Source organism: Pezoporus occidentalis, unplaced genomic scaffold, assembly GCF_034315485.1.
Source record: "Pezoporus occidentalis ecotype Australia unplaced genomic scaffold, CSIRO_AGI_Poc_V1 ctg67, whole genome shotgun sequence".
Lineage (NCBI taxonomy): Eukaryota > Metazoa > Chordata > Aves > Psittaciformes > Psittacidae > Pezoporus > Pezoporus occidentalis.
The window spans coordinates 238,510-263,340 of NW_026916019.1; the positions used below are offsets into that span (position 1 = coordinate 238,510).

At 38.4% G+C, this 24,831-nt stretch overlaps 1 protein-coding gene across 6 annotated transcripts in view; it reads left to right on the plus strand.

The window, feature by feature from the left end:
• ESR1 (estrogen receptor 1) overlaps window positions 1-24,831 on the plus strand; it is a 178,948-nt gene that overhangs the window by 133,255 nt on the left and 20,862 nt on the right. For all 6 annotated transcript variants that reach the window (XM_062640890.1, XM_062640887.1, XM_062640888.1 and 3 more), the window contains one exon: window positions 18,590-18,728. In XM_062640890.1, the coding sequence (XP_062496874.1) occupies window positions 18,590-18,728 (139 nt within the window). The remainder of the gene's footprint in view (window positions 1-18,589; window positions 18,729-24,831) is intronic.

Here is a 24,831-nt window from a genome sequence, read left to right on the forward strand (position 1 = left end):
TCTCTGAGCACAGTCAGCTGTAATTCCAGTTTAGAGGTCATTTTAATATCATCTGTATTAGTTTTCTCTTCAAGTGAGTCATTCACTAAAATCTTGCATTCAATACATAGTTTTTAAGATACATAGAAATAATTAGGATAGATTTATTGCAGACTTCTGGATAGGCTCTTACCCTGTCCATATCACTGCAGTGGTGCATTATACGACACATCTGTTATGCAGCACATTTATTGTCTTTGATTATCTCTCCAGGAAATGGACTATGTGTGTAAAGAGTATGTTGTTTTGTCTGCATGTTAGTTATGGACTGCTGTGAATTTAAGTTAGTGAAAGAAACTTAAAGGATATCCCACAGTGGAAAGGAGAATGAGAAATCTGGGACTGCCTTGTTTATCCAGGAGTTTGTTCTCGGCTAAGAACAGTCATAAGAAAATATCACCTTCTCTATTCCTTACGGAAAATTCTGTTCCTTTTAAGAAACACAGCCGTCCACCCCAGTCCTCAGCAGGGAGATGGAGCTGAATTATTTATCACTGCAGTTAGAGTCTGGGTCTAGAACTCAAGTTCTTAAGCCTCTTGAAAAGAGGAGTCCTGGAAACAGGAGGGAGGAATCAAGATCTTGTCTTTGATGCAGTGTCCTGCTCCCTTTCCACACCTGAGAGGGGCACTGCTCAGGATGTTAAGGGGTACCCAACAATTCTCCTGGTATTTGGTTTTCTTTTTGACCTCATGAAAAAAAGAAGCAGCCTGTTGGCAGAAATGTCAGTGATTTTTATCTCTGCAACTTGAGATTTTTGGTTTGGAGTTTTTTCAGTTAATCCAAGAGGAGGTCATGAGACCTAGAATCAAGGTTGAATATGGAGAAGAGGAAAAGTACTGTTCAAAATCTCAGACTCTAGACAAAATATGTTGTGTGTCTTGTTAAATTACATTCTGGAGTGAATTAAAAAATATCCAAGAAATCTAAATTTAACTTGATTCACAAAGATAGGGAATATGGCATACTAGGTTAATTAAAAATTTTGCAGAGAATATTAAGTCTCATTAATAGCCTAATAATGAAGCATCTTCTGCAACAGCTGCTGTCCCTCAGAAAACATGGCTGCAAATAAAGAAGTGGCTATATGGGCTGCTGTCAAGTGAGTCAAGTGTTTACTAAAACATTGAACAGTCTCTAACTGGGTATGTTCTTTGTATTAGAAACAACTGACAAGAATAAAGCTAAAATTATAATGTTGTATAAATGAAGGTACTAGTACTGCATGTCTGACCTATCTCAGAAATCTCATTTGATTGCTACAAAGGAAGAATTTCTTATGAGTTTCATATACATTTGTAGGACATACTTTATGGAATTGTAGTTTCATAATATTTCTTCCAGTTGCAATGGCAGCTAGAACAACCTCTACTTTTCTGCTTCCCCCTGGGTTGTGGCAGCTGTGCAAGTGGTGGGATTGATCTAGGTTAGAAGTAAATTGTGTGTGCATGTGTTTTAGGTTACCTGTAACTTGTGAGTTCCCCACTCCAGTTCACCATAAAATAGTTGAGCCACTTGAAATGGGAATGTAACTATACTGGGACTGAACAGACATTAACAGTATTAATATGAGGGTGCTAGAAAGAGATATTAATGTACCTGTACTGTCAATAGTAATGTACATCTCTAACTTCAGCCATTTTCTGATTTAATTTCTCTTTATTTCCACTTCAACAGAGAGCTCTTTTCCATTTTCTCCTGTACAGAAGGCAATAATCTTCCAGTTACTGGCACCACTTACAGCCTTTATCCTGTTTACTGAAGCAGATGTATAGCTCCTGCTTTGTATATTTCTGCTTGATCTGTAGTATGTTGTGTAATGCTATGCCAGAGCTTTGAGGGGTTAGAGAGTCAAAGGGAAGAGGCAGAATAGTAATTTCCCCCTCATTTGAGATTCCTTCTAGTTCATAAAGGGTCTTTAGTTTGCTTTCATTCCTGGGATACAAGACATTTCCCAGGAGACAAAGACTTGCTGTTCATTTACCTGCGCTGTTTGGAAGACAGAGGAACCCTAGGGCTTTATTTTTCTTGACTTAGCTTGTGGATGGTTGCCTATTCTCGTGCACATTTTTCAGAAGTTATTCTTCAGCCTTTGCTTTCCAGGAAGGCAGTAAATTCTTCTGGAAGTTCTTTGGGCTAAATCAGCACTGTACAAGTGGTAAATGTTGACCTGAAGCATGTGGCAGACATTTTGGAATCCGCAGTTGATTTTTATTCTTCTTCTGTAGCATGGGAGTTTGAAAGGTCTGTGGAAAGGAAAGCCCCAATATATTTTATTCAGTGATGGTAGAATTAACCATTGGTATCTCACACATTTTAAAAGCAGTATGCATAGACAGGTTCTCAGCTGGCAAGGAGTTGCCCGTGAAAAACTAGTGTATTTATCCATCCTACTTATGACTTAATTTTTCCTGTGATTTGTAGTGATATAAATACAGTTGTGGAGAATCGCTGACTTTGATATGATTACCAAATGCACTCTCCCCTGCCTCCTGATGTATACATTTAGTGTTATGCTCTTTTACACTAAGAAATGGGAAGAATCTTGCTTTACCACTGGAAAAAATGCTAATTTTGCTTCTGGTTGTGCCAGTGCCTTCCTGTGTTAGTTTTATATAATTCTTACCATGTGCCACAGTGGCTGTCTCAGGAATTTATATGCATGGGAAGCTGTGAAGAATATTAAATATCCCCATTGTGAAACAAACCCCTCCTAATTTTAAGATTCTTAGCCTACAGGTATAAATATGAATTAAATCTGCTTTTGTTTTTTTCTTCCTAATTCTTGTTATGCTCTTGTTCTATGCCTCACCACTATGCCTCTCTTCCCCTAAATGTGGCTTATATCTTGCAGAGGCTTTACATGCTCTTTTATCCAGGTGTTATGCAAAGCTACCCTGATAAGACATCTTTGATACTGCTAAGTATGTTTAAAGAAAAATAAATTATAACAAAGTCTGAAACAATATACTATGTGAAAATACCAAATGCATTTGAAATCAGCCATGTTCCTCAGCTTTTTTTCTTCTCTATATTTGTGGCTTTGTTCTACGCCAGGTGTTGTTGGCTTGATTTTTTTTTTTTTTTTTTTCCTCAAGGAGCCTCTTTTGATCAGGTGTTTGAGAAAGATCCTGACATTAGAATGAGACACTGCCAGGCAACATAAATACATTTTCCTTACTGTCTTATTTCAGCAGACAGTTCAGAGTGCTCTTTTCTTTAAATTCTAGATGAGGCCTTTTGTACCTTATAGGGCTTCTGAGATATTTTGGTAAAAATGCATCACTGCAGTCTGATGAACTCAAATCTGTTCTTCTTCAGCTAACAATGAATAAGTGTTACCAGCTTTCCTAAGAGATATTTTATTTACAAGCAATGCTGTGGAGTAACTTTTAAGTGCTGATTTCAAGTACGTGGGAGTTGGAGGTATCAGCTTGTCTGAAACAATTCGATGGTGGTATGTCAGAAGTTCTCTGTGGTGCCAGTGATAGAATGAGAGGCAACAGGCATAAGATAAAACACCTGAACATGAGGAAGAACTTTTTTACCGTGAGGGTGCCTGGGTATTGGAATAAGTTCCCCAGAAAACCTTTTCTGGACATGTTTGAGAGCCATCTGGGCACAGTCCTGAGTAATCCTAGGTGACCTTGCTTCAGCAAGTGAGATTGGACTAGATAGCCTTTGGTGGTCCTTCCAGCCTCAACCATTCTGTGATTCTGTGAAGCATAGTATAAAACTAATGAGTTGATTTCTCTCTTCTCAACAAGCTGCCAGCCTGATATTGTGTCTCTGGCCTTGTGAGTCTCTGAACAGACTGGTAATATCTGAAGTCTGTGGGGAATAGTACTATATTCAAGTGTGTTCATAGGTGCTTCTAAACATGCACGTCCACTTACAGGAGTATATAACTAGAACCCAAGAACCTTCTGGATATCATCGGTTGTGGGCAACGTCATCTGGGTAGCAATCAGATTACATTTGCTGCCTCAGGGGTCTTATGTCTGACACAGTTCTGCCTCTGAGGACAGAAGCCTTCAGCCAGAAAGTCTTCTATATATGAAACAAATTATGCCTTGAGGGTCATTATAGTGATGCTATTTATTAAACAGCTTCCTGCCTGAACTGTGTAAAGTGCCTCTATTTCCTGATCCAAGCTAATGGTTTTATTCTTATCCATGAGGAGTCTGTCAAACTCATATCCTGTATGCAGGTGAAAGCAAAAAAGAAAAACCAAATAAATCAAGTTTTCTCGGTAAATGTGAAAGATGCTGCTTTTTTACCAGTTTGGGAAAAAAAAAAATCAAATTATAATTCCAGGGGAAATTTGCTGAATGTTAAGTTACATTTTTCTTCTAATCTTTATTTTCTGCTACTGTACTTACTAGAAGATATTATTGTGCTTTTTTTTAATGTAATGGAATTCCATGCAACTTTCCAGTCCTGACAAAGGATGACAAATAGAGTTTATAGGTCCAGTTACTTTGGATGAGCTTGTACTCTGTTCCAAAGCTTTTCCAGATGTCTCCATGAGAGTTGTGTGTGAAAAATTAATTTCTTTGTTTCATGGAAGAATCATTTTCACTTAATAGAAAATGAGGGGTTTGGACCTTTTTGCCTAGGTGTTTTCTTCAAGTGAAATGAAACACTTTAATATGAAAGAATAGAGTTCATTAAGATTTCAAATATTTTAGTCACCTGTTTAAAAGAAGACAATTTTGGAAAAAAAGGGTCCTAGGTTTCCTAGATGTTTAGATACATTTCACAATGCTGAGTAGGAATAGGTGCCAGGTGGAGTGCTGAAAACAAAGATGAAGTAGCTGAGAGAGATATTCTGTGCTCCCTGGTAGAAAAAAACAGCCTGGTTTTACTTGTTTGTTTTCATTTTGTGAAATCTGACCTGTTCTCCAGGGTGTTTTAAACTACTCAACCTGTCACATTCCAATGTAAAATGCTCTGTCAAAGTGCTTCCCACAAGCTCTATCTTCAGCATATGTATCAGTAGGCAGTACAGGAGCTTAAATACAAGGTGGTGCTTCTCCAGGTGCAGCACCTGTGTTTTGACCTGAGCCTGGTCCATGCAATATGCAACAGTTTCCTGAGGCTGCCTGAAGGCTTGTGGATGCTGAAATGTGCCTTGGATTTGTTATCCTTCGAAGGAAAGTGCGCAAGAAAAGGGCCTTAAATGAACAATGTGCTTGCTAACTTAGTAGGTTTCCCTGGACAAGAAAATGAATATAAATGGCCCACTGCATTCCAGTGTCTTGCTTTCCCTGCAATGTATTCCTTTGCTCTGTCATATGATGACACTCCCACACAGCTGCTAAAATGCTCTTGTTGTTGTAGTGGTTAAAGGAAATTGCTGCAATTAATTTTGCTGTCTTTCTTCTCTTTGATGTGTCATTACAATTTCTTAGATATTTTTTTCAGAGATTGGGTTCTGTTCAAAACCAGTCATGTAGGGGCAAAAAGGAGGGGAAATAAACATTTGAGCCTCATTTATATATACTTGTGTTTCTGTTTTGATGTAGGTACCAACCAATGCAAGGAACACAAAACTATACATATATGTACATAGTTTTTGTTACACGCATACAAGTGCAATAGACAAAAATAAGCCTTCTCTAAAAGTGAACAGTTTGAAGAAGTAAAATGAATGCAGGTGCCTTAGTCAAACTAGTTTTATTTCCTAATGGCTATAAAGAATGACCGGACCATGAACTCTGAGGTTATACTTCATTTCTTGGGTACAGCACATTATGTTCTGAGTAATTTCTATTTGTAGTCTTGAAGCAGTTTTAATCTTCAACTTTACTACAGACTTGACAGTTTTTCCTTCTTATCCTTGGGTTACAAAATAATCCTTTTTTCTGCTAGTTCCAGATGCTGCTGCAATGAGTGTTAATTGAAAGTTAATTGGTTCACTGGTGAGTACTAGATCCTTGGATGGAATAGACTGAGGAACAGAAAGCTTAATGCTTTGTTCACTAGACTTGTCACTAACAAACATCTTTGTCGATGACATGGACAGTGGGATTGAGTGTGCCCTCAGCAAGTTTATTGATGACTCTGAGCTGTGTGGTTCGGTCAATATGCTGGAGGGAAGGGATGCCATCCAGAGGGACCTTGACACACTTGTGAGGTGGGCTGATGCCAACTTTATGAAGTTTAACCATGCCAAGTGCAAGGTCCTACACCTGGGTCGGAGCAATCGCAGGCACAGCTACAGGTTGGGCAGAGAAGAGATTCAGAGCAGCCCTGCGGAGAAGGACTTGGGGGTGTTGGTCAATAAGAAACTGAACATGAGCCTCCTTCAGTGTGTGCTCACAGCGCAAAAAGCCAACCGTATCCTGGGCTGCATCAAAAGGAGAGTGACCAGCAGGTCGAAGGAGGTGATCCTGCCCCTCTACTCTGCTCTTGTGAGACCTCACTTGGAGTATTGTGTGCAGTTCTGGTGTCCTCAACATAAAAAGGACATGGAACTGTTGGAACAAGTCCAGAGGAGGGCCAGGAGGATGATCAGGGGACTGGAGCACCTCCTTATGAAGACAGGCTGAGAAAGTTGGGGCTGTTCAGCCTGGATAAGAGAAGGCTGCGTGGAGACCTCATAGCAGCCTTCCAGTATCTGAAGGCGGCCTATAGGGATGCTGGGGAGGGACTCTTCATTAGAGACTGTAGTGACAGGAGAAGGGGTAACGGGTTAAAACTTAAACAGAGTAAGTTTAGATTGGATATAAGGAAGAAGTTCTTTACTGTAAGGGTGGTGAGGCACTGGAATGGTTTGCCCAGGGAAATTGAGAATACTCCCTCCCTGGTGGTGTTCAAGGCCAGGTTGGACAAAGCCTTGGGTGATATGGTTTAGTGTGAGGTGTCCCTGCCCATGGCAGGGGGGTTGGAACTGAATGATCTTAAGGTCCTTTCCAACCCTAACTATTCTATGATTCTATGACTTTATGAATGAAGAAAGGGAGAGCATAGCTCTCCCAAGTTCATCATGTGAAAATTGAGTAAAAAAGTTGTTAAATTCAGAAGTGACATTTCTCAGTCTCTCAGGCATGGGTGGAGATATAATTTGAAATGGTGAAACTGTTTCTTAAAGACTTAATATTATTCCAAATAATCAAAAGCATAAACCAGGATTTTAGAGACATTCAGAATGGGTAGAGTTAATAATCATAAATTTCAGCTTCTAATTCCTTCCTTCAATAATGTTAGTTCAGAAGAGTAGCTGAGGCTGATCACTGCTTTTGATCAGCCTCAAGCCTTTGACCTTGCAAAGGTAATTTTATCTTTTTTTCTAAAATGTTCTTGATTGTGTTATGACTACCTTCAGGTTTTTCATACAGCTCTTATAATTAATGGAATAAAAAGGATAAAAAAATTGAACAATGGAGATAATTTTATACCCTAACATTTGTGGAAAAAATGAGGTGCAGAGAAGTACAATTGAGCTGTCTGTGGTAGAGTAGGTCTCCAGGCTCTTTAATGGCTAACTAAGTTTGTTCGCTTTCCACCCCCATCCTGCCACCCATGTGGCCATTGGACTGTGTGACATATCTGTGTTGCCTTTGCCCACCCTGTGTTTGTTCAGAGCCCTCTTCCTCTAGCAAGGTCTATCTCCTGTGGCTACAGCGAGCACCAGGCGTGTGATGCTGCCCAAGCCAGTTCTGAGCCCTGCACAGAACACATCGCACCTGGCTGCTCTCACTCGTACTGTTAAAGACCTGCCCAATCCAAAGTGCCTTTGCCAATTCAAGTGCTTATGAAATCAGTGGAAGGATGTAGTAAAAGCAGATTGCACTTTGTAAAAGGGGAAAACGACTGGGAAGTCTCACTGGTTGATCTTTGGTTTTAAAATTTTCCCCTGATGACTGTGTACTGAAGTGTCCATTTAAAACCTCACAGAGGCATGCTGGGGTCATTTAAAAAGCTGTGAAAAAATCTACTTCAGTCTGCTTCCTTTTTCTCCCTCCAGTGACTGTTGTCTGCTTAAAAAATGAAATTGCTTAGAGAGATAGCTTAGAGTGATTGCTTAAAGAGACCTTTTGCCTCAAATGCTTTTTCTTTACAGCCACAAAATCATCACTTATTTACATTTTATTTAGTTTGTGATTGAAACACAGCCTGATACTTTAGTAAAGAGGTTAAACAAATGCTGAAAACATTGTGCTCTCTTGGGTGCAGCTGAACATACAGAAAAATCCAAGTCACGCTGGACATGACCTCAAGTCTCAATGCAGGTTTACATGAAGTGTAAACTGTCCGTGGTGACTGGTACTTCATAGTTGCCCATCGTTCACCTTTCATGCTCCTTCATCCTGTCACCAGTTGGCTGAACACTTAAACCAGCAGAACAGACCAGGAGACTAGCAGCCTAGTGGGGCAGGGAGGGGAAGAAAAGGGAACAATGAGGCAGAAAGGACAGCTTGTATTTATGAGCATGTCTTTTGAGTTCGTAAAAGTCAGGCAAGAATGCATAACCAGCCCCTTGAGTTACTTTGTCTGGATCTGCTTTAATGGAAAACATTTTGCAAAGCAGTGACCTCTAACAAAAAGACAAATTAAAAAGTACCCTAAAACTTACATGCAACTGGCCTGAAAACTGGTATAAATTTAGCATAATGTAATTAACTGTTGCAGAGACAAGAAAGCAGAGATGTATTACTTCATACTGTGTATTTTAGTCAGCAGCTAATAAATTTTGTGTAGTATCATTCTTCACCTGTTCAGGGAAAGATTCAGAGGACACCCTCCAAAAGAAAAGCCTTCGCACGGCCTGTTCACTGGGAAAGGCTGCCATTGTCCCCTTCTCAGTATGTGCACAACATCCTGTGCGTTTTATTTGCACGCCTGAACTCCCTGAGAAATAGCACTCAATGGCAAAAGAACCATAAAGTTGCTGTTGTCAAAGTGTAGGCTGAGTCTCAGACGTCTGGATTACAGTCTGGGGATAATTAACATGCTTTAAATAATTGCTATACAGTGCTGCAGGAATTCATCATCTAATAATGATGAACATCACTTTTTGTTGATCATTTGAAGTGCTTGTTCTTTTCTACAGAAAACATACATATGTCTCCCTTCTTGCTTTATAAAAACAGTATGATAAACTTTCACTAGCATACTGGCAGGCAGCCTTTGCTAGCAAAAATCTTATAAAGTAGTTTTTGTTATAATTAATGATAATTAAGTTTTATTATTATTTTAATAGCTTGCAAAACTGCTTGTTTACTGGAGGCATATGATTTTTTAAATATAGCCAGTTTCCTTGCCTAGATTAGTGTTTTAAAACCAATTAAGAATTAATGTTAATTTTCCCTGCATCCATGTTTTATGCTCACACTGTAAACAATTGCCCCCCCAGCTCTGACTTGGTAAGGCTTTCTTTTCTTTTTCTCTTTCTCTTTCAGAAGAGTTCATTTGCTTCCTTTTTTTTTACCTTTTTACTGATTTACAAGAAACAGCACTTGCACTTGCGTTCAAGGAGGCTTCTCCATCCCAAAGATTTTTGTGGCCGAAAGGACTAGAGAGCGTGCTGAGAGCCTGCCACACCTGAATCCTAATCCTTCCTCCTCCTGGATGAGGCACTTAACCTCTCTGTGTTCTATCTATAAAATACATTTAATAATACTTAATGGCTCTACTGTGCTTTGAAAATGTAAAGTGCTATGTGAGTGCCGATTACTTTTTATTATGTTCCATGTTAGAAGGCCTCAACGTATTTGTGTTAACTGGCACTGCTAATGCACATTCCGGAATAATCTTTGGTTAACAAAGTGAAACTCTTACAAAATAAACCCTGTGTTTTAGCCAAGACAGACTCAGTGACGCAGGCAAGGAAAGTCAGGACACGAAAGCACTTAGCTCCACCGAATATGTCTGTGCTGTGCGTCAGCCATGGGCTTGAGCTACAAGACAACACAGCTTGTCTTCTCTCCAAGCAGTGTTTGTGCTCAGGAGAGCACAGTCAGGAAGACACCTCAAGCTTTGGATGCACAGCCTGACCATCCACCAGCATGTGACAGATTTTCCCAGGCAATCAAATCCTGCAGAATGACTTGCCTGGGGAGCTGCTCAGTGAGAACTCATTCTCCTCAAAACTCACACTCCAAAGCCAGGGTCTGGCTCCTGGGCTGGGTGCTCCCACAGCCTTGCTGCGCCAGCACGTGGGCCATCTCCCCAGGAGCAGTGCCAGCCAAGCCAGCGCTGTGCTGTGGTCTTCTCATGTTTCTGTCAGCAAGACAGCAGAGTTTCATTAAATTGTGGCAAGGGTTTGTCAGAAAAAGGCAATGTAATTGACCAGTGGTGATTATCTGTGTCTACCCCCGAGGTGCTTCCATGGCCCTAAATCCAAATCTTAGTGCAGAGTATAGACTTTGAGTAGGTAACTTCCACTTGGCTAACTTCTCTACAAGCTTGCTTTGACATAGGAGATTTGAAATAGGACAGTATTTATTATATCTGATTCATGCAGGGTACCTTTGGTTGTAGTTTAGACTGGCATGTACCGGAAGAAGAAGGGAGAGATTGGTGTACTTAACAAGGCATTGGCTGTGGGGACTAGGGCTGGCCTCAGGAACTTTTTAGTCTCCTCATCCTGAAAAGATATGTACTGGACAGGCCTGAAAAAGTAGGCACTTTTTGTGCTAAGTGGAAAGCATTGAGTGCAAGTCGTGATAACTTTACACCGAAGAGTTGAAATGGTTCTCATTTACCTGATAAATGCATTTTGAAATCATCACAGCGCAGCTTTTAGGTGGAAGCAGAATAGACCAGCTCCTAGAAATGGAATCTGACAGAAAAGCAACAAATGTGGCGTCCATGCATCATCCTGCTCTAGGGACAGCATCAGGAGGGGACTTTGGCTGGTATGTCATGCCTCTCAAAACGTAAGGCCGGTCTCCTAAGGTGAGCTCAGGCAGGATGGAAACCTCCTGTGAAGAAGGGTAAAAGCTCTCTTGATCTTGACTTCCAGTACAAATACAGACTTTGTATTTGTGAGACCAGGGCCTCATGATCTTTCTGACTTTGGGTTTTGCCCAGAACCCCAGACGTTCCTAATTTGTATTATGTTTATGCCTGTAAATTGCAATTGTTATTTCTCAGAAGGAAGTTTAGAACTATTAGAGCTGAAAATGGCAAACGTGAAGTAAATTGTTTAAAAGGAATTAGCACTAATAGCAGATGCTCTTCTCTCCAATCTCGTTTCATTTCTGACAGACTAGGCTTAGAGGAGACTGTCTAAGTTTGCATTGGTATTCCACTAGATTATAATTATAGAAGCAGTGAAAATGGAGAATTCTGAAAGAACAAAGTATTTAAAAGCTCTTTAAATTGTGCTGTTTGCTCTGTGTTTGTCTTGTAGTCTTTCCTCCCTAGAACCCAGAAAATTGTAGTTAATTTTTTTCTGACCACACTTACAGAAACAAAAGCAATGTCCCTTTAAAAAAAATGGAAAATGAGACTACTTTTTATGAGACCATTTTTTTAGCAAAATATTTGGCTTGAAAATGTTGGAATTTAGAGATTTCTGATGTTGTCTTCAAAATAATTCTTAATTTAAAATACTTTAAGTACCCTCAGGAGGGAGAACTTGATAAAATTTTCTTAAAATTTTGAGCTGTGGAAGGAAGTAGGAATAAGTCAAATCATAGAAATAGCTGTGTGAATACTGAGACATGGAAAACAGTGTTTACAGTTTTCCAATTCACTTGGTTTTGGGCTCTGTTTTGCTGTACTTGCTGTTCTGTACAGACCAGGCTCTAGTCATGGTGCAAGTTTTAGCCACTTCTTAGTTTCAGCCACCTCTTAACTAAGAAGTTTCAAGGCTCAGTCTTTAGGATTGAAGAGGCTGAGTGATCCATGCAAGTTCAGATCACACTGTCATGTGCTAGATAAATGCATAGATGGGGACTCGCCTCACTGCTTGAAGTGGAGAGGTTGGGCACTGACCTCGTGGCACTACAACAAGCTCAGGTTTCCCATCTTGATCAGTGGTGACTGAGCTATCCTTTAGCTCCTTTAGGTCCTTTAGTGTGCTTTAGGTTAGGGGAAATGGATGCTGGTTTTCCTCTTGCTGGCTGTTTCTTGAGAACAGAACTTGCCGTAGGAATTATTTTGGGGCTCGTCTGTTTCATCTACTTTGGTATTTGTGTCTATATAAACCTTTCAATTTGGTTGCTTTATTGAACGGTTGCTAGCTATTAGGTTGCAGCACTCACCACTACTTCCCTGCTGTCTTTGCCAACCTAATTAGTGTTTTGTTCCAAATGTGGCCTATTACATGGCCGTTGCATAGCTGAGATATTGTACTGAGTAGTAAATAACAGCCTTTTCTGTGGTTGTTGCCACTTCTCAAAACACTGCATTAAGATAGAAAAAATAGTGGTTCATCTGAGCAAATTTAAGACACACGATGTAGGAATGTTCTGATTTCCCATGATATTTTTTATAGAATAAAATCCTATATTTTTTTGTTACAGGAGCTATTATAAAAATTCCTCTTGCTACCAAGTTAAAGACTTTCCAGACAAGCAGGAAGGACACTTAGGAAAGAGATAACCTTTGGAGTTCAATAGTTAGACCTATGTTGTTCAGCATAATCATAAGTTAGCTGGAAAAAAAACGCATGGATAATAGTGATAAAAATTATGGATTATAATTGACTAAGGTGATGAAGACAAGAGCAGACTGTAAAGCTGTGCAGTCCTAGTCTCACTGTCTCTGAAAGAATATAGTTGAACTGGAAAATGCTCATCGAAGGACAGGACAGGAGATTATTATTTTCCTAGTGTAAACTTCTTACTGGAGATTACTATTTCCAGAGTATATAAAAAAATATCAAGTTGATTAAATGCCTAAGTGTGTTCAAAAAGCATCTGGACAAACTTGGAGGGAAAAATGTTAAGGAACATTAAGCAGAAAAAGACCATCTTTGGCTCTGAAAGTCCCTGAGCCGCATACCTCTGGAGCCTGAGAAAACTTCCTGTAGAAGCATATGGCTGTCCTACTGTATGTTTTACCATAAGCATCTGGTATCAATTGCTGTTGTTAAAAGGATACTTTGCTAGGTGGACCTTTGCTATTGCTTTTAAAACTTTTTACTGCTTTTACTCTATTTTCCTTCAAAGCACCTGAAGACAGAATAATTCTTTATGGCACATTTTTTTTATTGATTTGCAAAAACTGGCTGAGATTTATTCTCTTCATTGTAGTTAGGAAGTATGGTATAAACATATAGATGGGTTTATAGTTGGATCAGATGAAAAAAAGAAGATTGTTGTGAAAGGAGGAATAGTCTGGACACTTGTAGTTGTGTTTTAGGAATATTAATAGAAGCTGAGAAATTATGATAATTAAATGATCCCCAAATTGCTAGTAAGTACCCATTAGAGGACTTACTGTTGTAGGATTAAATCTGCAATGACACTGGATGTTTGGTTTCAGAGAATGTTAATTGCTATAGAAATTGTTTCTGATAAAATAGAAAGTTACTTTATTGGGTGAAAAGCCACAAAGGCAAATATAAATATATTAGTTTCAAAATATTTAATTAGTAAAATTTGACATATTATTGTTGATTACTGTTCTCATTTACCTAAAAAATGCATTTTGAAATCATGCATTTACCTGATAAATGTATTTTGAAATAATTTTTGTGCAAGGTGCATAATGTTTGTTAGAGTAGCAGTAAATGAAAACCATCTGAGCTTTACGTTGTTCCTTACTGGAATCAGTCTTGTGCATAAAGCACTTCTCCATTGTCAGGGATATATGTTTTACCTAATACTGCTTCCTGCAGTCCTTGTGTTCTTTTATGGAAACCTTTCCCTTTGGGCGTCTGTCTCTGTTTACAGAGAGATTTTCTCATACCTGTTGTAGATGGTTGCTGCTTTCCTTTTCTAGGATGGTAGGGTCATACAATTTTGCATTCCCAAGTCTAATGTCACCTTGAGGGAGTCATGCTTGCCAAAATAGGGGGTTTGTTACAGCTTTTCCTCCATGGACCCACTGCCGCATCAGGGTGTCTTATTGTCTGGAAGAGATTTGTATCATATCATCACTGATGCAGCATATACTGCTGCTTTATATTAGGATAATCAGTTTAGTTTGAACATTACAGTTTTGTGTTCTACACACAACATAAATGTATTTGCCACCTACTCTTAGCTGCATGCTCAGAAGACCCTACTGGCTTTTCAGAAGTTCAGATTTCCATATTTATACATGAGTTTGTGGAACAGTCACTGTGTTCTGTATTGGCAACATTCTCAAATACTGTTAATTTATCTATGTGTGAAAAAGAGATGGTTCAGCCATGGCTTTTATTCTGTAAGTGTCTTTCTCCTGCCAAGCATATCATATGTGAATGGCTTAATGGCAGTCTAGGTTTTGTGGGGTTTAGTCACACAAGAATTTTGATATGTCTTATAAAGTCATGCAGTTGGTCAGTCTGCTGCATGGAGTCAGATGTAGATTATATCCATAAACTGCGGTTAATTAATGTATCAGCAGTGAAATGAAGGTCTTTCTTTTTCCTTAAAGCACAATAAACAAAAATTTAGAATTAAAAAATACTTTTTCTTCCAAAACTTGCCAGCATTAAAAAACACTGATATTTGAGAATGCAGTGCACAACTGCACATAATTTTAGCAACATGAAAGTGCATCATGCTCTGAGTGATGAAGTGACTAATGATTTATTCATCAGTTAATTTAACCTTTTGTAGGGCTATTCTGAATTAGCTTGCTTGACCAAGAGTACATTTTAAAAATAATAATTAAATCTTGATTAATGTTTCTAATGATAGCAAATTAATGAAAACTTAGTATATTGCTTAGATAATAACTACTTTTATTGTTAACAATGGCCCCTCATTTGTAGCCACTTAGAGTAGGCTTAGCTTCCAGCATGGGCTTCAGTATGTTATGCTGTTACCTTTTGCTATGCCATTCTTTTTTCTTTAGATAGGCACCCATTGTAGTCTTTTAACCCCTTTAGTCTAGTTTCATGTAGAGTCTCTAAATTACTCTTATTCCTCGCTAGAGGGCATGTATTTCAAGGTTTTATTCACTTTGATGTATATCATTCTGTCCAAATTCTCACCTTGCTTGAAGAATGGTTACCAGATTCAGGTAATACAGACGAAATTTGACTTCCTTATTCAGAATTTTCCTGGCTTTTTATTCAGTGTCTTTACTAGATGCAGCTTCCCACTGGAAGCTCAAACTGGGCTGATTTTTCTCCATCCAAGTCCTCTTCATAGCCACTACTGTTTCCATCTTATCTAGGTGCTTAATGTTCTTGGTTTTAAAATTATGTCTATATTTTTTATGATGAAGCTAGTGAGTTATTTAGACTGCTTACATTATCAGCTGGGGTTTCTTTTTTGCATTATTTCCTGCATGCCATCATGACATCTGAATCACGATTTCTGGTTTTCTATGGCATCATTAAAAAAATGTCTAGGATAAAGAAGTAAACTTTAAGGCATTCCTTCAGTTCAGTTCATTAGCATTTTGCCATTATATACTGACATGTGTCATTTAAAATACTTTAATTCAGTTAACCTGTTGCATATTTATACAAAATCAAATGTCTCTTAGAAGTCTGTGTCATCAAAACTATTATTTTTAACAACTGAAATTATAGTGTTACATAAAAAGCCATCAAGGTATTTTGATAAAGTTTGTTATTAATTACAGTTGATGTGTACTATTATACTACAGACTTTTTAACCTGCATTAATCAAGATTTGGTTTAGCTGTTTTGTTATAGAACCTAAAGCAAATGTCAGGCTGACAGAGCATTTAATGCTATAAACTACGAACTCACAATCAGTTTTCTTTTTCATCCTAGTTTTTTGCGACTACCTTAGCTTCTCTGAAATCAGAGTTAATGTTCCAGACAGCAAAAATATTTTTGGCCAATCCTTTTAGGAATTTTTAATGCAAAATATTTATGTTCATGTACTTTAAAAGATGTCAGTGTTTTTGAGCAGTATATTTCTATTCTCAGAGCAGGCTGACAAAATATCCCTCCTCTACAATTCTAGTGAAGTAATTTATTAGCTTTCTTTTTTACTATCTTTCTTTAGTTTTTGTAGAGATTGCTTAGCCTCAGTGCAATCTGAAATTTCATGTGTGATGGGGAAAAATAAAGTTAATAAAAAGGTAGGGCTTAAAAGGGATTTGAGAATAGATGCCAAGACAGTGTGGAGAACAAAGCAAAGCATTTTGGCATCCAGAATACTGTAGAAGAATGGACAGTTTTACAGGAAAGTGAATTGCCACGGTTGTAACAAGCTCAGCTTTTCTTCAACAGTCAAACCAATCTGCTGAAGACTAGAGTGCAACCACATGAGATGATGGCAATATAGCTGACTAATAATTCACTGATTGCAGACTTCAGACACCACAGGGTGACTTGTGTCCCTGCACTGGTGTGCTTCAAGCTCAGATAAAAACATTATTGGTATGTGTCGGCATACTAAGGCAATGCTTAATGGAAGACATGGTATTTAGTTTGTACTCCATATACAGACAGCAGTTCCTTTCTGTCAATTTCATTCTTGAGTGTTGTGATCAGTGCTTTGTAGTTAAGAATGCTGCTCTTTTAGGTTTCAGCTCTGTTGTTTCAAGCTGTTTTGTAATTCAGGCAAATGCTATTCCATCCGCCTGTGAAGTCTGAAAGTAATTTTTGCACTTAATAACAATGGAAAAACACAGGAAAAGACAACACTTGTCCTGCCCAATATTTATCACTTTCATAAAAACAGCAGGTATTGCACTCCTAATGATTGTTAGATGAGTTTTATTTCAGACTTGCCAAAACAGTTTCTTTTTTCTGAATGGTTTCTTATGAATAGACTGATCAGCTCTCTCAGATGTTTTACTAAAAAAATCATTATATCAACAACTTTTACAGAACATAACAATATTTTATAAGTTATCATGAACTATATTTTGTTTCATAGAATCATAGAATAGTTAGGGTTGGAAGGGACCTTAAGATCATCCAGTTCCAACCCCTCCTGCCATGGGCAGGGACACCTCACACTAATCCACATCACCCAAGGCTCTGTCCAACCTGGCCTTGAACACCACCAGGGATGGAGCATTCAAAACTTCCCTGGGCAGCCCATTCCAGTGCCTCACCACCCTTACAGGAAAGAACTCCCTCCTTATATCCAATCTAAACTTACCCTGTTTAAGTTTTAACCCGTCACCCCTTGTCTTATCACTGCAGTCCCTAATCAAGAGTCCCTCCCCAGCATCTCTATAGGCCCCCTTCAGATACTGGAAGGCTGCTATGAGGTCTCCACGGAGCCTTCTCTTCTCCAGGCTGAACAGCCCCAAATTTCCCAGCCTATCTTCATAAGGAGGTGCTCCAGTCCCCTGATCATCCTCATGGCCCTCCTCTGGACTTGTTCCAACAGCTCCATGTCCTTTTTATGTTGAGGACACCAGAACTGTACACAATACTCCAAGTGGGGTCTCATGAGAGCAGAGTAGAGGGACAGGATCACCTCCTTCGACCTGTCGGTCACTCTCCTTTTGATGCAGCCCGGGATACGGTTGGCTTTCTGGGCTGCAAGCGCACACTGAAGCCTGCTCATGTTCACTTTCTCATTGGCCAACACCCCCAAGTCCTTCTCCGCAGGGCTGCTCTGAATCTCTTCTCTGCCCAACCTGTAGCTGTGCCTGGGATTGCTCCGACCCAGGTGTAGGACCTTGCACTTGTCATTGTTAAACTTCATGAGGCTGGCATCAGCCCACCTCACAAGTGTGTCAAGGTCCCTCTGGATGGCATTTGTTCCCTCCAGCACATTGACCGAACCACACAGCTCAGAGTCATCGATAAACTTGCTGAGGGCACACTCAATCCCACTCTCCATGTCACTGACAAAGATGTTGAACAAGACCGGTCCCAACACTGGTCCCTCCGAGACAGCACCCATTACTGGTCTCCAGCTGGACATTGAGCCGTTGTCCACAACTCTTTGTGTGTGGCCATCCAGCCAGTTCTTTATCGACCGAGTGGTCCATCCATCAAATTGATGTCGCTCCAATTTAGAGACAAGGATGTCATGCGGGACAGTGTCGAACGCTTTGCACAAATCCAGGTGGATGACAGCAGCTGCTCTACTCCGTCCATCAGTTCCGTAGCCCCATCATAGAAGGCCACCAAATTGGTGAGGCAGGATTTTCCCCTGGTGAAGCATTTCCCCTTAGAGAAGCTTAGTTTCCTTCTATTCTTCTTTGTTATTTGAAAAATGTATTTCATAGCACATTGAACTTTAAAGGTATGTACAGGAGTACAGCCAGCACACATCCAGGGGGTTAAAAAATGCTAGTTGTTCTGTAGGATGAAGCTACAGTGGACCTAATGATAAACAAAACCCAACCCAAAATATAAAGAAAATAAATGTCTGTTTCACTGCTTTTTCCTTTTGGTTATCCATCTTCAATGCACTTGTAAACCTGATTTTCTGAATAATATTGTTCCTCTGTTAAAGTCGGAGTGTTTTCACTGTCTCCTGTTTGTTCTTTCAGGATTTGTGGATTTAACACTCCATGATCAGGTCCATCTACTGGAATGTGCCTGGCTAGAGATACTGATGATTGGCTTAGTCTGGCGCTCCATGGAACATCCAGGAAAGCTTTTATTTGCACCTAACCTATTACTGGACAGGTCAGTCTGCATGTTGCTATGAATTATTCAAGTTAACCAATTTCTACTGCAATTTTAACTCATAGTCATTTTACTGATCTCACAGTTTGAAAGTATTCCGTAGGTTAAGCAGGCTTATAGTAGGGGAGACTGGAAAAGGAACTCTAAAAAACCTAGAAATGCTCTTGAATATGATGCTGGTAATTTATTAGACAAGTAACTCATCCAAACTTCAGCTGCTGCTGGAAGCACTTTCAAAGGCAGCAGAAAATTTCTCTTGTAATCTGTACTGCTTGTTGTAAAACTAAATGAAATTAAAATTAAACACTGAACTCTAATCACTTTAATTCAGGTAATTAGTTCTGCTTACCTAAAATCCTCCTACTTATTCTTAGTTATAATGGGTTTATCCAAGCAGCCATCCAAAATGTTGGAAGAAAATCATGGTAGTCTCAATTGCGATCTTAATTATTTGTAGAGAGTACATGAAGATTTTCTTCTTTTTTTTTTCCTCCTGAAAACTGGAGTCATGTATGTAATACACACCTGCTTGCTGTCAGTCACGCTAATATGTTGTTAGTGTTTCTAAGTGAGAGAGAAAAATATGCATCTCTGCCATAAAACAGTATCCTGGATTTTAGCTGAAAGTCCTCACAAATAAAAGCAGAAAGATTGATAGATATAGAGCATATATTCTAACTATCTTAATGCAAAGTTGACTTCTCTTTTTTTTTTCCAGTCATGAAAAATTTCAGCCTTGGACAAGAGTGTTAAAAGAGAACAACCAGTAATCAGGTTTTTTGGCAAATGACTGTGGCAAATCCAGGCAAAGTTAGTTAGGATACATTAATCCTTCCTATTTGTAGTCCTCTTTAGTTGGCGACTATCACCCACCTAGCAGAGCTGGCAGGAGAGAGTTTATATATGCACACTGGTCACTTCAGGGCAGAGTTTGGCATCTTGGTCTAAACAGAAGGTAGAGAAAGAGCTGAGGAGATAGGGTATATGATGAGGCAGCTATGAGCTGAGCAAGCTTCTTATCACCAGATGCAGAAGCAGTGAGCTGCAGCAGACAGATGGCAACAGAAAGTCAAGGGCAGGGCCTTCAGCTACTGCAAACATTAGCCGGTGAGTGAATGAATGGACTAGCTGACCCCTGGTGGTCCCTTCCAATCTCAGGAATTCTGTGATTTTAGTAAAATACCAGTGATAATGCCTAACAGTATAAAATATAATATTTCATAAGAATAGGGAAGTATTTATATTTATTGCCTTAGAAAAAACCCTGTTCCACTGACCTGTGAGCTATGGAGCTAGATATGTATAAAACACATTCTCATTTTGTATACAGAACATATTTGCTTGCCTAAATGTAAGTATAGTCTTCTGAAGGAAACACAACAGTTTTAAAATTATTTCTTAGTGTACATAAGAAGTAAAATTTAAACTGTAGAAAATTAAGCATAGCATATTATTGAAAACTACTGTAAATTGTAATATGGATTCCAAAGACCAATCCATCTTTTCCACATTCCATGGTACAGGTTTTGAGAAAAAATTGAAACTGAAGAGCAGAGTCAGAGTAACATTTTTCCTCCTCATAGCTGAGAAAAAAAGCTAGGGAAACATTGGAAACTTTGGTCTTCCTCAACTAAAACTCTCCATGTTCTGAATAATGGAGTTTGAGCACTTGATTCACACAGATAAGCCAACTCTGCTGGATTTTATAAAACAGTTGCATGCAACTGGAACTGCATGTTACTTTAGGGCTTAAAAATCAATTAACTTAATAATCAAATCAGACTCTGTTTTCTGACTTTCAAACTTTTCAAACTTTCTAAAAATGTAGATCTGTTGCATCTTCTCATTTTCAAGTGACAAGAAATATGTTCCTAAGGCTCTATATACATGCTTCACTCTACTTGGTAGGGTCATTTACTGAAATTAAATTAATAAAATACTTGACCCTGGGAACCACTGATACCCTACTTAGTTAACTGTTGATTTACTAGGTAATTAGTGCTAACAATAGTTTAATATGCTAATTTGATTTCAGCAAGTTGCCTTTCAAAAAAGGGCAAAAGTATGTTTGTCAGATTTGAGAGAGCAGGTCAGAGACTGATACAAAGCCTGTTTGACTCAATGGAGTCCTTCTACTGCATCAAGTTTTGGGGCAAATACCACAAGAGTGCAAATTATTGTTGATCTAAATAATGAAAGCATCTGATTGATTGGCTAAAATAAAGGAAAAGATGGATGCTGTAGCTTAATTTCCTTTCATCTGTTCTCTCCTTACCCTTCAGCATGTTCTTTATAGGGTACTCTTTTTTCAGTGTTTTCATCCACAGCACTCTGTCCTGAATCCCCATCACACTTTCCCTGTTACCTGATCTTTAGGGTTAACAGCATCTGCATATATTCATTTAGTTACTGTTTATAATCCAGAGTCACCAACAACACATGGTAAAACCCTTATCTGTCTCTAACCTATGTTTTTCTGGACTTTTTACAAGTTCAGTATTGTTAATATGGAGCTTTACCAAGTTTTGTGTATGCCTTTAGCTCTCTGTGTTCATTCTGAGGCAGACATCTTCTCTGATTTGCACATCCCTTTCATTTTTCATGTTAGGGTTTCTCTTGTCTCTAACAAATTCTTTCGGTTTAGAAACTTGGAGGTAAATGGTCCTTTGTATACATCCATGCATAAAGCTCAGGTCATATCAAGTCTTATTGTGCAACTTTTTTACCTTTTGGCTAAATAAATACTGTCTTTTCTTGTTCATATCTTTCTGAAATGTCATAGAAATAACATTCCAACTTTGCTCTTCTTTTGAATAAATCTGATTTTTCTCCTGGCTCATTCCGTCTACTACGATCATATTAAACATGAGCTTGTCTTGTCTCTGACGATCTTTTAGAGACTGTATTATTCTGTGAGCATCTATTTATTACATTTTCAGATAAATACCTCTATAATTTTCCTATGTAACATTTCACACTTGGAAGGCTCCTTGAAAATATCTGTAAAGCAGCCCTTTGTTATTAAGTTCCCTCTTAAAATTTTGGTTTGCTTATAAAAAAGATTATACAACAATTAAGTTGCCAGTATGTGTAGACTAATATCATTCTGTATGGATGAATATCATCACATTATCCCTTTCTATTCCCACGCTGCCTTGTAATTAGATAGAGTATTTTGTGAGGTAATGCACCCTTTCTTATTCTGTTCTCACTCTACAGAAGCACTTGAGTCTTGTTCAAAATCAAGACCTTTAACAGTCTGCCAATTACATATAACTGGTACATTTTTTATAGTGTATAAATGATGCTATTAAATAACTTCAAATGACAATAATTATAAATTAGAAAATAGGCCCAATCAGGAAATACAATGGCACACTCACAGTACTTGCAATTAAGGTACAGTACTTGACACAATGAAAGCAAGCCCAGGCTAAATGCAAATCTTTCGTATGCCATTTTTGAAAATTGCTGTCTTGTATAAGAAGTAAAGGCTTACGTTTCTAACGGGACAAACCAGATGTTTCCTGTCTGGAGCAGTCCCAAGAAACTAGGCTTTAAAAATGTCATTAGAGCAAGGCTGAAATTTGTCAGGCCTGACAATAGGCTGTTTATAATCTTGAAGAAAATGTAATGTTTCTTCATGAATAAGAAAGCCCTATTTTATTACATTTTAAGAGGGTTTGTTGCATTCATGTATCATGCTGATCAGAGGTTACTTGAAGGTTTGAAACATAACTGTAAAGAAACTCATGGTAGAAATAGCTGAATTGATGACTTGAGGTGGATGACTTCTCATCTGAAACATCCTCAGTATCAGCAAAATGGGAAACACAGGGCTGCATTTAAAAAGAGGTGGGAGAAACCCCTGTCCGGTAAGCCTGGTGACAATCGTAAGGAAACTGATGAGATACCATCTAAAGAAGAAAGGTTGAGGTGTGAATAAACATGATATAATGGCAGAGAGTCCTAATGCATTTTGCAAGGGAAAGCCATGCATCATGAATACATTGGAGATCTTTGAAGAATTAACAAGCAAGTGAATGGGGGAGAACTTGTTGGCTTTCCAAAAAGTATTAAACAAGGTACAAATTGTATGTAGGCAAACGTGTACAGTTTCATACAGAAGAATAATCATAATCTTCATAACCTGCATTCTGCATTACCTTTCTGTGTCACTTTACGGTAGTCAGTTCTATGGAATCAGCAGTTCTTTGGTCTCCAGCAGTCAAAAAGTGAATAGACTGCAACTTTCTCAACCCCAGGAATTATTGCAACAGGGAAAAGAAACAGTGCAGATCATTGTTATTCCCGTTTAAATCTGTGCTCCATCTATGCTTGGAACACCATGCGTTTCTGATTTTCCTTATCTTAACAGGAATATCGAAAAAACAGGAAAGGTATCCTATGGGTTGCATAAGCAATCAAAGAAAGAGAGTACAAGGACTAACTAAATAGACTGGCTTTTTTGCCTGTGATGCTCAGCAGAAGACGGGAAACAAAGTAGAGAGGATAGGAACTGCATAAAGTCACAAACTCATTGAGAATCCACACAATCCAATGTATGGTAATCTACAAATTAATATCTCTTCCAATCTAGTATTAGACGCAATCACTTGAAATCAGCAGATCCAAATGCCTATACTCTTAGCCTAGAGCTAAATATACCTTTAATATGAGCCAGTATGGTCATTCTCATGTTATGTTATTTTCTTATCCTGATTGCAAAAAAAGTCCAGCAACAAAAATAAAACAGTGCAAGAAAATTTCAGTTAAGTATAGTCAGTATTTCCCTGTTTTTACTATATTATTTCCTTCTTTCTATGGAGAAATCTAATCTGTTGTTCAGGTTTATGTTTTTTTTTGTTTAACCTCTAGTTTACTGTCTCTTACGAAGAGCTTTATCTTTCAGATGAAGAATGAATAATTTTCCCTTACCTGACTTTCATACTAAGTGATGCAGAAAGCTATGAATCTCCTTCAGCTAGCATGAGTAGGATAAAGACTTAGAGCATTCACTGTATGACTGGGCAGCTGAATAATTTACTGCTTTCATGGCTTTGGTCTCAAAGTTTCTCACCACATCTAAAAGGAATCCTTCAGGTTTTCTGTGGAAATAGTGCTTTCCAGTGTTTCGACAGACAGAAGATTAGATACATAGAAAAGTTTCAGGATGAACTCTGAGCGTGTTTTACTAGTCACTTACCTTGTAAAATGTTCCAAATGCTTGAGGACATCACACCTGTCACTTGAGTAAATGCATGACAGTTTTTTGGTACAGAGTAATTGTGGATGCATTAATTACCACTGAGTTATTAGAAAAATGGAAGCAAAGTGGTCACAGATACTTGATTCAGAATGCTTCATTAGTGACCTGCTGCTCTTATTTATTTCAAAGGGGAAAAGCCCATAGTCCTGTCAACAGCTATATCCAAATTTGCACTTCAACTTAAATTTGAAAAACAATTGTACATTTAATTTTCATCTTATCTTTAATAGTAATAGATTCTGTGACGGAAACCCAACTCAAAAAATCATCTTGTCATCAGACTACTTACCTGATAGAGCTAAGCGGACCAATTTGCAAAAGGTTAAGGAATCTTTTGAAATAATTTAATTTCTCTTTCATTTTTCACTTTATGCTGGATTTTGAGGTGCATTATTATATTGCAGACCCCACAGAATGAAAAGAAATAAATTATAAGAGACAGAATTATACTTCCTAAATAATGCACACAGGTAATTTCTGTTTATTGTAAATCTGTCTTTACTGTGCCTTGGAGCAAAATTCAAAGACTAACCAATTCTGTAATTCAAACAACTAAATGTAAATAAAAGTACCCTTCTAGAGTCTGAGGAGTTGCTGCTTAATGTTCAAAATTAGTAACTCTTAAAAAGAAAAACCAAAACAAATGAAAAATAAAAGAAAAGCCCCTCTCATTATGATCTTCCCAATTTTCAGCATTCAGCAAAAGAGGTTTCCTGGGTGGGTCTGTAGGCACAGAACAGAAGTTTTCAGTGAGAATGAAATAATTTCTGAATACAAGATGGCTCCTACACAAGTTCTAAGATTTCTGGTTCATCTAGTCACTCTGACCTTGGA